The sequence below is a fragment of the Lichenostomus cassidix genome, chromosome 19 (genome assembly GCF_008360975.1).
Source record: "Lichenostomus cassidix isolate B80296 chromosome 19, HeHo_3.0, whole genome shotgun sequence".
Taxonomy (NCBI): Eukaryota; Metazoa; Chordata; class Aves; order Passeriformes; family Meliphagidae; genus Lichenostomus; species Lichenostomus cassidix.
The window spans coordinates 148956-165570 of record NC_139499.1 but is presented as its reverse complement, the minus strand read 5'-3'; the positions used below and the strand labels follow the sequence as shown (position 1 = coordinate 165570).

Genomic DNA, 16615 nt, shown 5'->3' with positions numbered 1-16615 from the left:
GTGACATGACCAAGCAATGATCACAAAAGGTCAGTCTCTCCTAGCAACTAAATCAGAGTTTGCTACAACCTATATATACACCAACAGCTGCAGCATGGGAGGAAAAAGTGACACAAAGACTTTAAGAACCAAATATTACCAATGGGATAAAAGACTTGCAATCTATTGTCTTAGAACTATTCCACTCAAAGTTTCATTGCTAAATAGAAAATGTTTGATCTTGCTGATCATTAAAAAATTATGAACTTAAAAACTTTGAAAGAACCAAATCTTGTGCAGTGACTCCTTCAAAGAAATGGAACAGGCATTTCCACTCACAGTCCCAGCCAACCTTAAACCCCACCACACAATTAAATCACTTTTACAAAACAGATGATATGCCAACAAAAAGAAGTATTTTCTGAACAAGTTTTGTTGAGTTGGTATAGCAGCTGAAGACAAGGAATTAGCCTCAAAACCATTTACTCGTTCTACATTACATATGATGAAGACCAGAACACACTCTTGCCTTTCAACCACACTGTACCTAAGCAATCAACAAGTATTTCTCATTTGTTTATTTGACAAAATATTTTTTAAAACAACCACCCCACAACAAGAAACAAGCTTACTGTTAGCATGACTTATCACAAGCAAAGACAGTTACAGCTGGCTGAACAGCACACAATTAGGTAAAAATACAACAGTCCACCTTCCCTGCTGCCCAATGGGAAGCAATATACTGGTGTAATCCTGTAAATACCAAGACAGGTTTATGACACAGAAGCTTAAATTCTCTACTAACCATTGACTCAAATGCTGACATGAGGAATTTAACCACCATTCTGCTTTCTAAGGATTCCTCATCATGGACAGATGCTGCTGGTGCAGTAGTTTGAGCCATTTTCCTCCTATAAAATGAAAGAAAAAAACCTTTTCAGATACATACAACAGTGCAAGAAAATGAAAACCTCTCCTATGCAAGCAAAGGAAAAATTAAATTCAAAATCCCATAAAACACAGCCCACTATACACAACAATCAAATAGGTAAATTAACAGGAGAAAGCATTAGCTCTTCTGTTCTTTCATGCTTCCCACTGTTTCCTACAAAGCTGGAGCTAAACATTCAAAAGTTAAAATGTTGTGTCATGATCAGACCACAAACACTCTCTTGTCTAGAAAAACGCATGTTAATTGATTAGCTGAATTTACACTGACTTTTATTTCTAAGCATGTTTACAACTCCAGCAGTCTAGATAAACACAGCAACAAACATTGGCAAACACAGTAACAAACAAATGTCAAATCGTAATTATGGCACACGTAATAGAACAATCTTCCCTATAATTATGATGGTCTAGCTCAAAACAATCACCACCCCACCCCAAAATCACAGTCTCAAGGACTACAGTACCAGTAACTGGAATGTGACATTCTTATTTGCATATTTTTCAGTTGTAAGATTAACTCAAAGCTAAGTAGTCTCAATTAAGGTGCTAAAATTAGTAACTAAATTTCAGCAGTGACACAAAAAGCCCCTTCTTTCTGTAGGTCATTCAGGAGATTTTCAACTTATTTAAGACATAAGTAATAATCAAGACTGGTTTATGCTTCTGTTGGTAGAATTGTTTATACAAGACTGATATTTATGAAAATGAAGTTTCAGCAGCTTCCAAGCACACATTTTTCTATTAGAGTGTTGCAATTTGTTAGGTTTACACATATCTAAAGCAATAACCTGACATGCCTGGAGGAAAAGTGAACTGCTAGATAATTTAGCTGTTACAACTCCTCATGCAAGTCAAGAAAAATCACTTTAAAAGTCAAGACAGCTCAGATAAACAAGACATTTCACAACAGGGTGATGAGATATCTTGCTGCTCCTGTAGAACCTGGCAACACAATGTGGCTGAAGTTTTCAAAGGTGACATGTATGCTATTAGACCTGTAGACAAGTCAGGGCAGCGCATTGCATGTGATAATGTGCAAACTTTGGGAAAAAAATGGCACTGTGCTGTTTCTAGGGCTAGAGCACTTCAGATGAAAAAACTGGATGGGAGGGAAAAAAACCCCAAACCCCAAATTATCAACACTGCAAACTCAAAACATATCTAGTAGCCTTCTGGCTCTTAGGCACAGGCCAGCAAACCGCATTCTGGACAAACTGCATTCTGGATGAACTGGGAGGGAGTGGTACAGTCCCTGGTGTAAGATGCCAGTAATGAAAACACCGAATGCCTGGCACCGAATACACAGAGGAGGAGGTGGAAAACAGGTCCTTCACCAGGTCTAACAAAGCAGCCAACTTTGACAATGATAACAGAGGAACAACAATTGTATTATGCAGATGGCTTCAGAAACCTGAGAAAGCGCTGATGGGGATGGGCTGATGAGGTTATCCTTCAGAGGAAGAAGGGCACTGCTTGTGGAAAATCAGAGGGAAAAGGGAGATTATGATATAACATATATAAATCTTTAGTGAGTGTCTTGGCTTGAAGGATCGCCAAGGTAGTAGGTTCCCCCTACCCACCATGCCACCAATGCCACATGGAGCAAATGGATTGCCCTCATCACACAGTGTGCCCGTATGGGAAACCAGAATCGCCCTGGGATCTTGGAAATAATTACAAATTGGCCCCAAGGTGAAAACTTTGGTCTTACTGATGACGAGGAGCAAAAACAGGTGAGCTGAGGAAGCTCCACCATACAACCAACTGCCAGCAGAAGATAAAACGCTACGCACTTTTCACTGACGGCTCCTGTTGCATTGTAGGGATTAAATGAAAGTGGAAGGCAGCTGTATGGAGTCCTACATGACAGGTTGCAGAAGCCACTAAAGGAAAAGGTGGATGAAACCAATTTGCTGAACTCAAAGCTGTTCAGTTGGCCCTGGACATTGCTGAAAGAGAGAAGGCCAAAGCTCTACCTCTACACTGATTCATGGATGGTAGCCAATGCTCTGTGTGGTTGGCTGGAAAAGTAGAAAGAGGCTAATTGGCAGCATAGGGGAAAACCAGTCTGCACTGCTGAACAGTGGAAAGACATCGCTACCCAGGTAGAACAGCTAACTGTGAAGGTCTGCTATGCAGATGCTCATGTCCCCAAGAGTCAGGCTAATGAAGAATATCAAAACAACGAGCAGGTAGATCAGGCTGCAAAGATAGAGGTGTCACAGACAGCCTTAGATTGGCAACACAAGGGGGAATTGTTTCTAGCTCAATGGGCGAATGATGCCTCAGGCCATCAAGGCGGAGATGCCACCTATTAGTGGGCACAAGACCGAAGGGTGAATCTAACCATGGACAGTATCTCACAGGTTATCCACGATTGTGAAATGTGTGCTGCGATCAGACAGGCCAAGTGGGTGAAACCCCTGCGGTATGGGGGAAGGTGGTCACATACACGTATGGCGAGATCTGGCAGGTTGACTACATCACACTGCCCCAGACCGGTCAAGGCAAGTGCTACATGCTCACAATGGTAGAAGCCACCACCGGATGGCTGGAGACTTACACTGTGCCTCACACCACTGCCCACTGTACCACCATCCTGGGTCTTGACAAGCAAGTCCTTTGGAGGCATGGTACCCCAGAGAGAATTGAGTCTGACAACGGGACTCATTTCAAGAACAGCCTTATAAACACCTGGGCTAGAGAACATGCTATTGAGTGGGTGTACCATATCCCTTATCTTGCACCCACTGCAGGCAAAATGGAGCAGTGCAATGGATTGTTAAAAACCACCTTGAAGGCACTGGGTGGGTGATCTTCCAAAAATTGGGAACGGCATCTAACAAAGGCCATCAGGTTAGTCAATACCCAAGGTTCCACAAACTGAACAGTCCCTGACCAATCTGAGCCCCTGCATACAGTAGACAGAGACAAGTTCCCTGTATTACATGTCAGAGGACTGTTAGGGAAAACTGGATTTATTCTGCCTCAAGTACAGGCAAATCCATGGGGTTGTCTTTGCTCAGGAACCAGGTTGCACATGGTGGGTAATGTAGAGGGATGGAACAAGCCATTGTATAACACAGGGAGATCTGATGTTGGGTGAGAACCATGTATAAATACCATTGTTTGCTGAATATCACTGCCACTGTCTATATCCATATGTATATATGTATATGTAAGTGTGTATATGTAGAGTTAGAATATATATTAGTTTGGGCATTAAACCAATGATATGGAATAAGGGTTGGAATGTCCTGGGTTGACTGTAAATAATTGTGTATTCCCTTTAATGGTGTATTCACCTATCATCTATTTTATGCCCAGAAGAAAAAAACCCTCCTGTAACTGGAGCTGAGGCTGCTTTGGCAAGAGTTTTTGTTTTCTTTCTCCTCCGTTCAAGGACTCTTTTGGGGGGAGTGACAGGTTACACAGGTTCCTCTGGCTTGTTAGGTGCTGCAGCAGCTAGAAGCCATTTCCCTGGGGCTGCTTCTTCTTCGTCTTCTTTTAGGACCTTTTTTTCAACTTGCTTTCTCATCCGAGAATCAGAAGATCCCTGGGAGGACGGTAGGCTAGAATCCTCCAGGGAGCCACCTGAGCGACTCCACCCAGCCCCTCTGGACCCCCCGGAGGGGGAAGCTATGTCCAAGGAAAAAAGGACACTAAAATCCATTGGCTGTTTACTCAGGCTTAAGAAGTCCTTTTTCCTTTTCCCATGCCTTGTGAGCATTTTGTTTTGTTTTGTTAAATAAACAGCTTTTTTCTTTTCAAGTTCCTCTAAGGAAATTACTTCTGGGCCCGGGTGGGGGAGGGGCCCACTGGAACCTTGGGAGCATTCGCCCCATCCAATATATTTCAAACTGAGACAAAAGTCCTGTTTGGCAAGGAAGTCTGCCAAGGAAAGCATAAACCTCCCTTGGAATGGAAAATATGACCCCCCCTGCCCTCTGAATTATTATAACTTTGAAATTAAGGGGCTTTCAGGCAAAGATATAGGAAAAGGAATAACAGTTCTTTACTAGTATGTATATGGATATGGATTTGGATATGGATATGGATAACAAGGTAAACAAATAACAATAACAGAAGCAACAACAAACAAACCAAAACCCCAGTAACAGCCTGCTCTGGACAGTCCGTCACCCTCCCCTTTGGTGCAGTTATGGTCACAGCCAGCAGGGGCGTTGTTGGCTCCCGGGCAAGGTAGGGCAGTTGCAGTGATTCCTCCGCGGCTGCAGGGGGCGCTGCAGCACGAGTTCGGCCACCTCTTCAAGTGGGTAATTGCAGGCGAGCCAGTGGGAGAGATGGAAAAGGGCTTCCTTTACAGCCTCACAGGGGCAGTCAGTCCTGGTGCCTCTCCGGATGGTCAGATGGGCTGTAGCAGGAGCCTCACGCAGTGGCTGGAACTGCAGAGGCAAGTACACCTGGGGTAGCAAACAAAATGCCCAAATGCCCAAAATGTCCTGGGCAGGCACAGGGTGCTAGGTTACAGTGTAGCAAAAAACCCAAAGCAGTGGCAGAAAAAAACAGCGGGGCTGATCAGCAGCAGCTGAGCTCCCAAACACAGCAGGGAGAGGCTCCCTTGGAGCGGGGAAGGGGCTCGAGGCCCCGGGTGTTTTCCCTGAGGCACCTGAGTACAGGGTAAGGGTCCATTCCAGTGAGGTAGGGTGTTGATAAGGTCCCAATCCAGCTGCTGGAAAATATACCACTTTAAAAAATTTGTATAACTTTAGTCGAAAGGTTGTGTTTGTCTTTACCCCAGGAACAGGATTTTTAGGTTTCTTTCCAGGGCATTGCTCTGCCAGGTGAGGTCTGATGAATTCAACATATCAACAGACTTGGAGTAACCCAAAAGATAAAGAGCTATCAACAGAACATCAGCAGGACATCAGTGGCTATCTACAAACATCTACCCCAGATGCCACCTCCAGCAGGGGTGGAAATATCTGGCCCAGAAAAGACTGATAGGAAAACTGAAGAATGAAAAATCTAATTAACATCAGAGGTGAGGAGATTCAGATCCAATGGGAAACTGAATACTGGGAGTTTGCTCAACTTTAGACCAATGAAAACTGACCCAACACTTTTCTATGTATTTATACTGTATAAAATATCTGAGAAATCGGGTAAAAGCTATGTGGACAAAGAATCATGGAATGATTCTCTCTGCACACCCGGGCTATGTGTGGATGAGATGATTTCTGTGGTACATCCTGGCCAGAACAACATCCTGACCAGATAATAAAGTAAAACCTTGACTCTCTAACACTAAAGATGTTGTTGGAGGGTTTTTGTTTTTGTTTTTCCCACAGTTTCTGGGACACAACGGCCACTCTTACAAGCAGAGCCTCACTCCCTGTAGGAGAAGACAATAGGAGACGGAACTCCACAGTGGTGGTGAATTCTTCCCACAGCAACTGCAGTTTGTCTCCCCGTAGATCCCAAAATCTCATGGTATCTCTGCCCCTCCAACATAAAGTCCCTAAGCTACAAGAGTGCAACTGTACCCTTCCCCCCACCTTAGAGTGCAACTGTACCCTTCCCCCCACCTTAGACACTTCTTTTGTCTCTCTTTAAGTACCAGTCGATATCCTCTCTTAGCAACAAATGGGACAAAATTCCCTGAGAGAAAGAAAAGAATTAAGAATCCTAACCTGCAAGAGTGAGCCATGACTTTTGGTACATAACAGAGTACTCAAGCTCATCTTTGGAATTCCTTTAGGGCTGGGATGCTGACAGTGATTTTAAACATGATAGCTTTTAGACTTTGTAAAAAGACACCTTAACAATCACCATATTAAAGATCAAACAGAAGGTAACTACATATTTCTCCTTTCTCCCATATCTCTACTCACTGTGTTAAGCACCAGTTCAACACCTCCCAAACTAGCGGTGGCACAAACATATCCCATTCTAGGTGAAAAATCATGCTACATAAAAAACAAGACTAAACTTACTTTCTGATTTGCAAAGCTACCTTATCCAGAAAACAGACCAAGGAAATTCTAGAAATCATTTGAAGGCTGTGGATGCACAAGCACATCTCTGATGTGCCAGTTCAAGCTGTCTCCCCATGCATATTTGCTTCCATCCCTGGAAGGTAGCTTCTGATCCATAAGCACAGAAAGGGAACGGGGAACAGAGGAACAGAGGGAAGTGCTCCACTGGACTGGGTCACAGCCTTAGTATCTCAGAATCACATCTGGATACAAAGCTGGGTCAAGCTAGGTTTTCATCACATAAATCTTCTAATAATATTTGAAAGAGTCTTTCCAAAGTACAAAAGAGTCTCATATTTTTTGGATACCCATTCTTTAAGCAGCTTGCATGATGCCAGATCAGTGTTCAACGCAGAGTCAAGAGACATCCTTGCCGCACTAGGGAAGCATAAGAACATGTTTTTCTACGCACATGACAGCGAGTCACATATTATTTTGCCCAGTGGGCAGGGTCAGCACAAAAAACACAGACACCAACTTAATGAAAAAGTGTAACTAACTATGATGCAAAACCACAAAGAATTACAGAACTATATGCTAATGTCTTGGTATGAAAGACTGGTCTGTTAAGGAAGGTGGAAACCTCCCTTAGAATAGAGGATGTGACCCCCCCTTCCCTCTATAATCCCAGAGTATTATAACTTTGAAATCGAGGGCTCTCAGGCAAAGATATGGGAAAAGCAATAACAGTGCTTTACTAGTACCTATAACAAAGCAAAGAAGCAACAACAGTAGCAACAACAAACAAAACCAGAAACCTGGTGGCAGCTTGCTCTGGGCTGCCAGACACCCTTCCCTTTGGTGCTGTTACGTTCACCGCCAGCAGGGGCGCTGTTGAGCTCCCAGCTGGGCAGGGCAGGTGCAATGACTGCCTGTGCAGCTGCAGGGGGCGCTGTGGCGCGAGGTGAGCTCCCTGTGTCACGTGGTTGGTAATGGCGAAAGGGCTGGAGGGCACGAATGGCTCAGCCAGGAGTAGCAAGCAAGAGGTGGCAGAAACTCTGCAGCTGTGGCAGAAGCTGTAGTGTGTCCTGGTAGGTGGGGGTGCGGGGTCACAGGGTAGCAGAAAAACAACCCGAGGCAGTGGCAGAAGAAACAGCCGTGCTAGCGAGCAGCAAGCCAGACTCCTCTGCAGGGGGAAGGGTCCCGGGTTTCCTGTGATGCACCCGAGCAGATGGTAAAAGTCCTCCCCAGCCAAATTTGGTGTCAATAAGATCCCAGTTCAAATGCCTGCTCCCACAAACAAAAGCTCACCCAGCAAGATAAAATGTGCAGAGCTGGGCTCCAGTGGTCACAGAGAACCCTCTTGCAGCAAACAGGAGGTCGACTGTGCCCTCCAATAGCCAAGAGTGAAAGCGTGCCAGGGGCTGCCCCCAACTCCTTTTTTCTTAGCCCAGTCCCTCGTGATATTTCTCCTCCCCCCAGAGAAACCTTCGGATAGGAGGAGTGCAGCCAGGTGCCCCCCTCCCCTGAGCCTGACAATTTCTTTTGTCTCTTAAGTACCCGTTCATTATTGTTCCTTAGCAACAAAATGGGGGAAAATTCCCCAACCTCCAACAGCTAAGAAATGCATCTAATTATTACTACAAAAGATTGCCTATAGTGATTAAGAAAGAGACGTCACCAGTTACCCCAATACTTTACTCCTTCATCCAGATATACACAACAGCTGGGGAAGCCACTGTTACGGCGAAGGACTGGAGAATCACTCCCGGCAAGTGGGAAATCATGCAGTGGATCTACGTGCAGGCAACAAGGCTTCCGACTTTGCTGTGACACAGTGCTGTTTTTATACTGTTGAATAAACAACCACGATCGTGTGGGAACATCTGGTTTCAGTCCCCTATTGGGTTTCTTCTAAAGCCTGGCCAAGGCTCAATGAGGAACCAAGGGGGGTATCTTTGATCCTACACCCTGAAATAAGGCCAGATGTGGCCCTGTCTGATTATAATATGGACAGGTAAATACATGTTTTGCCAATGAGTGGATACATATATTGCTAATAACACTTCATTGATGAGTGAAAGTATATACCTGTAACATTTGGTTGGAAGGTTCATCTAGAGGTCAACTTTGGCTCAGGGCCTGTTGTTCAAACCTTAGTAGTTCTTATATGAAAGAATTAATTTATTTCCCCACATTTTGCCAGTTTCTCCCTTTCAAACACCTGTTTTCTCCACTATCCTTTTTTAACCACTGGGACAGTGGTTATTATTAGAAGGAGTAGGCTGTGTTTCAGTAGATCTAATGAACCTGGCTGCCTTTCCAAGATTCAGCACTTAGAAAGGGTGTGACAACAACACTGCTCAATGTAAATCCCCAGTGCAAAGCCTTGAGAGAAGTGTAACACCTTATAAATTGTCACCAAAAACATCGGGAAAACTGAAACTCTCTAACACTGTAATTTCAGAATTAGAAAGTGGCCATCTATTTCAGCACCAGGTGGGGGACCGCTCCTCATGACATGTGTGCCCCCAGCCATCTAACATACCAGTTTATATCTAGGCAATTAATATATATTCATTACATTTCCCTGGAATCATATATATTGCCAGACATTCCCATTAATTCCTTTACATCTTTAAATCCCGCCTCAGAACTCATTTACATTAGAGTTGGGGTTTCTTGAGAGTCTTTGGTGGTCATTTGAGGAACATTCCATTCCTCAAATTTATCGTTTTATGGTCACAAACCTCCTAAAATCAGCTCCTTCTCTTTGACTGCATTACAGCTACACAATCTGGTGAAAATATACCTTCTTTTCAGGCACACAGTCTATATTACCAAGGCTAAGATATCCACTTGCACACACAGGTGAATGTAGGACTAAGTGCTGTCTATTAAAGGAATTGAGAAGACTAAGCACTACTTACTACAGTTAAAATATTTTCCCAACACCATTACCAATGTGCTACACAAAAATGCCAATTTCAAAAACATCTTTCAAACAGAGTACCACTATCTAATAATCTTAAAACTTTCAGATCAGTTAATATTAGTTATAATTATTGATAAATTCTTTGGTTTAACTTTGCCAAGATGTGCCTTTGTCCATGTAATGTCTTGCAAAATACATTCCTGCCTGTGATCTAACCCCAGCCACAACTTAGCCCCAAACAGCTGCTTGCTCAGGCAGGTGTTCAGCCATCCCCAGGTGTCATAGGTAACACAAAATGTTATTGTATTCCATATCTATCAGTGCCCAAGATTCTTACTTCAAGGCCTGGTGTTGTGGCCGGAAACAGGGGTGGGGGTGCCCTGGCTTTTAAGTCTGAGCACTGAAGCAAAGCACACTCTGGGCCTCATGGTTTCTGGTTTAGGTAAAGAACTCGCTCTTGCCGGGTAGCATTTGCTACAGGTGGAGGCTGTGCTTTTGAGGGGGCTGTTTCCCTTGAGTTTTTCTGTGTTTGCAACTAGCAATCAGAAACTGTATCACAGTGAATTTTGCAACACCTGCCTGCTGGTGCATCAAGCCTGAGCTGGTCCAGGGTTGGGCACTGCTCATCAGCGTGGAGAGTCAGTCCTCCACCTGCCATGAGAGCATGGACCTGAGGAAGCAGCACCAACACTGGTGGAGTCCAGCAGGTTCAGTGAGCAGCAGCACTGATCTCACACACGCCAGCAGTTCTAATCTGCCTAGATACTAGAACTGCTTTGTAAGTTCTCACCTTCCCGGGAGGGTTTGCCACCATCCTTTCCCTTTGTCTCCTAGATCACACGGTTGCCTGTGAAGGCCACTTTCTTGGGGGAGGGTCAGATACCATTTTCCCTTTGCCTCCTACACATGGTCACCTGTGGCAGGCACCATCTTGGAATTGGTATTTCTGCCATTTTGGTGTCTCTTTCTTCCCCAGGAGCTGGGGAGATTTAGCAATTTTGTACCTAGTGATTATTCGCTGTTATTTTTTTGCCTGTTGCCTGTTAGTAAACTGTTGTTTTTTCACTTATCTCTGCTCATATTAATTTTCTCCTTATTGGTGGAAAGGGACAGGTTGAAACTAAGGGGAAGTAACTCATTTTAGAGTGTTCACTTCTTAAAATTGTCTTGAGCCAGGCCACCAGGACAGCAGGGCTCCATCCCATCTAATGGCGACTTGGAAAAACAAGTGTGTAAGGGTCGATCCAAGAATCAAGTTCTGTCTCAACATTTCTCATCAGAAACTACAGATGCAGGACTTAAGCAGAGAATGCTTTGTACTTACCTGAAGCTGGTACGAAGTGAATGCTTTGTACCTGCCTGAGTTGGTACAGAACAAAGACCTTGTGCTGCCGAAGCAGGTATGTGACGAAGGTTTTGCACCCATTGCCCTGACACCCTTTGTGAAAAACCTGCCGACCATGCCTCGGACACTCCTCCCTTGGCCCTGACAAGAAGAGTTTGGCATATCTCCACAAGAATTAAGGGGGAGCAAAGGCAGGTCGCAAGGAGGGACCAGGTGTATAGACTAGCATAAAAGACAGCTCTGGAGTGGCTGAACTCCGAAGATCTTCCCCACCGAAAGATCACATCGATCTTTGCAGAGGCCAAGGAACGCCGACTGAACAAGACCCCAGGAAAGCCGGACGTCTGTGGACCCGTGGTGGTAGCTATAGTCCCCTTTCCTTCCCTTTCCTCCCCATATTTTCCCAATTTTCTCTCTCTCTCTCTCTATCACAAGCTGCTTTACAGGCTAAATTAATAAAGTTCCCCGTTGGACTGAAATTTAACTCCCTTGACTCGTTGGATTTTGTGCTTTCTTTTCTCTTTGCACTCTGAGATCACAGCTGGTACGAACCATCACGCGTCTGCTTATCATTGGACCGTGACAAAGTGTCATCATTCTGAATGTCCACCTCCCCCTTCTTCCCCCTGCTCTGTATGCTGAGCATGACACCATACCGTCTGGGATGGCCTGGGGTCAGTTGGGCTCAGCTGTCCCGGCTGTGTGCCCCCCAACTCCCTGTGCACCTCCAGCCTCCTCACTAGTGGGGTGAAGAGCAGAAAAGGCCTTGGCTCTGTGCAAACACTGCTCAGAGATAATGAAAACATCCTGAGTTATCATCACTGCTTCCAGCAGAAATCCAAAGCAGGGTCCTATACCAGTGTTGTGATTTGGACACCGGCCAAATGCCACGCACCCATGACAACTGCTCACTCCACTCTCCCCTGCCACAGCTGGGCAGAGGAGGGGAAAAAAACACAACAAAGGGTTCATGAGTGAGATAAGGAACTGGGAGAAAACACTTCAAGGGCAGGAGTCACAAAGTAAATTTACTACTAACAGAAGAGGATAATGAGAAGTAAAATGAGCCCTTAAAGACACCATTCTTCCCCCCAAAACCCTCCCTCCTTCCCACCGACAGTGGGGCAGGGGGCAGGTTGTGGGGCTTTGGGTCAGACTATCACCAGGATCTTCTTCCAGTGCTTAGGCAGAGAAGTCCTTCCCCTGCTGTGCCGTGGGGTCCCTCCCACAGGACACAGTTCTCCGTGAACCTCTCCAGAGTGGGTCCATCTCACAAGCAGCAGTCCGCCCAAACCTGCTGCAATGTGAGTCTCCCCATGGGTAGATAGTTCTCCCAAAACTGCTGCTGCATGGGGTCCCTCAACCACGGGGTGCAGACCTCTGAGGACAGGCTGTTCCAGCCTGGAAGCAACGGCCCTCTCTCTCCACTACGATTCCCACTGGACCACAGCGTCCTCCAGGCATCTACCCACTCTGGCATGGGCACAGGCAGAGGCAAGTGGATCTCTGCATCCCCTGTGGACCCCATGGGCTTCAGGCAGACAACCTGCTTCACCATAGTCTTCATGACAGCTGGCAGAAGAATCCTGACTCTAGTGCCTGTAGTACCTCCTCTCCTCTGCTCCACTGACCTTGGTGTCTCTATGTTGTTCCCTCACATGCCCTCACCTTCTCCTCCTCCTTCTCTGGCTAGAAACAACTGCATGTGCATATTGTTTTGATTTCTTCTTAAATGCTATCACAGAGGCATTACCACCATCTCTAACTGGCCCAGGCTTGGGCCAGTGGCATGTCCATCTTCAGAGCCATCAGGGATTGGACATGGTGGAAGCTTCTAGCAGCTGCTCACAGGAGCCATCTTTGTGGTCCCTCCACTACCAAAAACCAGGCCAAGCAAAACCAACCAACACAACGAGCTACTAAGAAAAGTAACTATCACAGTCAAAACCAGCACACTGCCTAAGGTGAGGACCACCACGATACGAAACTACAACAAATCCCTGAATTTTCCTTTTACAAGGAGAAAACCAAAGACCAAATTTTACAACCCACCCCTGAAGGCAGGACAAATGTTCATGTTAATAGACCCCCTGGGGCAGATTAGAGTGAAACAACAGTGAAAGATCAGTATATATATTCATGTATGTATATAGCAGGTTTATTTTAGAACAATTTGGTGCAATGGAAAAGAGATATGTAGCTGTTTCAGTTATTATCAACAGTAATATAACAACACAGAAGTACAAAGATTTTATTTAAGAAAATATATAAGGAAAAGAAAGAAAGAAGAAAGGGTAAGAGTCTAGATAGTGGAGAGGAAAAATATCACCACCCATGGATCCAGCAAGATTTAATTGTTGCAATTTAGCTATCCATTGGTTGAAGTGATGGTTACAGTCCTCATCTGTCAGTGGTGGGAAGCCCACACAACATAGAGCTCAATGGGTTAGTGTTAGTTCAGTTCAGGTGGGAGCACCCAGATGCCTCCCCTGAAAGGAGGAGATTTACAGTGTCTGGTGCAACACTGCTGGTCATCCACAATCCTATTGTCCAGAAATTAATCTGGGGACACTCTGAGGGTCCTTCATGGCTCTTATCAGCATTCTCTCACATCTGGCTCAAAATCCAGCTTGTCGCTAAACAAAGGTCTATTTGTTGTAGTCATCTTCCTGTGGTGGATCTGCACTCCCTCTGCACCTGGGCTTTTCTTATACAGATCAGAGGTTCCAACCACCACACACCCAAAAACTCTCCCTCCCTTTGGTTAGGAGGTGCAAACCTGACCTCAGCAAAGCACCTGCTGCTTTTGCAAATGGCCAGTTGTTTGAGTCATTAACCCTTAAAATTCCAGTCTCGTGCACCAAACCAACATGTATGTCACTCTTCATGTTTCTTGCTGGCTTCTACTTTTCAGGACAAAACCCCCCTCGAAATACTTGGGACAAGAGAGAATGAAAAAAACAAGACACAGTTGCTTTCCATCTCTCCTGTACTCACACAAGGCAGACACACCAACCTTGAGAAACCCAGAGGTAACAGACACTCTCTCTAGAAGTGCTTGTCTGACACACAAAAAGCAAAAGCAAAACAATACTCGACCTTTATGAAGAAAAACTGCTATTTAAGCATATAAAGATACTCACAAAAAATGTATCAAAAACTGAGGTGGTGGATGAATGAATATATGTTTCTTAGAGAAGAGTCTTAATAAGAAATAGTTTTTACCCTCCACCAGAGGTATGCAAGCAGGTATTCCCAAAATGATACATCTATCCATTTTCTGCAACTCTCCAGAAAAGTAGCTGTGGATGCCAGAGCATACATCTCTTTGCTACCCCCTCAACCAGTACTACAAACCCTAAACCAAATCCTGACACACTGATGGAAAAGCAGGTAATTCCTGAGAACCCGAAAATACAGCTAGATGCAAATTTGTGTGAACTCATCCTTATAAACCACTGAAGATATATTCCCTAGGGAAAAGACAACCAGCTCCTGCTAGATCCCTATGGGCCACAATTTGGGGAGAAAAAGTCATTTCAGCAGAGTACAAAAGCACATGTTTCATGATGATACCAAACAAGTTATATTTCTTTTAAAAGGAGTCTATGCAGCAGTGGTGGAAATTTTAGGTGTAAACCAACAAGAGGGAAGATTTAATCTGTGAAACAGATAATGACTGATGGAAAAGCTGTGGGTGATGTCCATGTGTTAGAAAAACAAATTAAAAATTTAGGGCTCAACATGCTTCAATGCTCTCAGAACTGGGGAAGGAAGTTTAGAAAGCCCGGGAGAGACATATATTGCTGAGAAGTGGACACCAGGAATGCAGAATTTATAGACTACAAGGACATTTTGCAGAAACCATAGAAAAAGAAAAAATTAACAAAGACAATTCAGCAATTTTACTGAAACTCTCCCTATCTGGAAAAAAGGTAACAAAAAGGCTGTAATTGTGGGCTAATTACAATGAGAAGCAAGAAATCATTGCACAATAGAAGACAGAATATTTATTAATTATTAATAATTATTAACAAGATAACTATGTAACTGGCAGCCAATGAATACTAATTCATTTGTTTGCTAAACTGTATAAATAGTTACAAGTTTTGATCATTGGGGTACATGTTTGGTGGAGCAATCTCCCATGTACCTCAGTGCTGCATAAAGTCATGTCAACTCTCTAACCTAACAAACTGGTTGGAGAGTTTATTTCCTGATTTTCAGTGACAATTACAAAGAAGGAACACAACAAAATATATCATTAATAAAAGAATAATCTAACTAAGCTAGACTAATTAATGGCTGTTGCAGCTTTCACCTCTTGGCTTCTTTGCCTTCTGGGCCAAGATATAATTCAGCATATTTAACTCTGCTAAATATTGTCCCGACTGACAGACAACATGGAGGATAGAAATTTTCAGTTCCCTTGAAGTTGCAAAATAGAGTTTAAAGACTAACTAGCAAAATAGATAAAAGAATGTAAAAGTAGACACATAAATGTAGCTGAAATCAGCGGCGAAATAGATAATGAGGAACATAGTGGTTTTTGTGGCACAGTTATGTAACAAGAAACAACAGCACATGCTCTAAGAGATGTTCAAGGCAAGGTCATCTGTAACACTGACGCCACTCAGTGAGTATCTGTTGAAGGATGGCTAAAAGAAAAAGGACATTTCGACTTAGACGGGCTGTCTCTTAGCAACAGTTGTACTCAGCTAGTGTAACTAACGTAGCAGTTAACTATTATCCGAATGGCGACCCTGTGCCCAATCAGCGGCAAGGACATGGTGCCCTTGCTGCAACATTGGGATAACTGTAGTCTTTAGGAATGTAGAAAGAACGTAGAATAACCCGCAAGAATGCAGAAGATCAGACATAAAAGTTAATATGTATCCATACATAGGGCAAATAGCCAGACTTAGGGCGTAGAAACAAATAGCCAATAATGTTGTACGGTTACAGAATATGCATTACCTAATTAACTACACTATAAGTATGTATGCTGAGACTCAATAAAGCTGAAGCTTGCTGTAAACTCATATTGAGCGTTCAAGTCTTCCATATCTCGTCAAGTATCGGCACCAGAAATCCCTTTACACGGCCCTCTAGGACCATGAAAGGACTTTCACTAGGAGGCAGATGCATCAATCTAGGAAAAGTGACGTTTATTTATTAGGAAGGACGCTGTAATAAATGTGTATGAACATGATGGAATAAAGTTGTAACATTTCACAACACATGTTCAATTAGAGGAAAAATCCTCTGAATGTGTCCAGTGCTGTAATAATGTGTCCAGTGCTGCTTTTTAATACTTCAGATTGTGTTAGAAGTTTATTCTCTGGCTGATTTCTGTATCATACAAAGAACACAAATTCTACAGATGAATACTCACAAGCTGTTAATTGCAAATGAATCTTTTCAAACAGACCTTGGCTAATAATCTGCATTACTTTTCCAGCAGTT

General features: G+C 43.9%; 1 protein-coding gene across 1 annotated transcript in view; it reads right to left on the bottom strand.

Moving 5' to 3' along the window:
* GTF2I (general transcription factor IIi) overlaps positions 1 to 16615 on the bottom strand; it is a 124193-nt gene that overhangs the window by 94396 nt on the left and 13182 nt on the right. Inside the window, exon 2 of the mRNA XM_085078707.1 lies at positions 785 to 890. Within this exon, the coding sequence (XP_084934833.1) occupies positions 785 to 883 (99 nt within the window). The 5' untranslated portion in view covers positions 884 to 890. The remainder of the gene's footprint in view (positions 1 to 784; positions 891 to 16615) is intronic.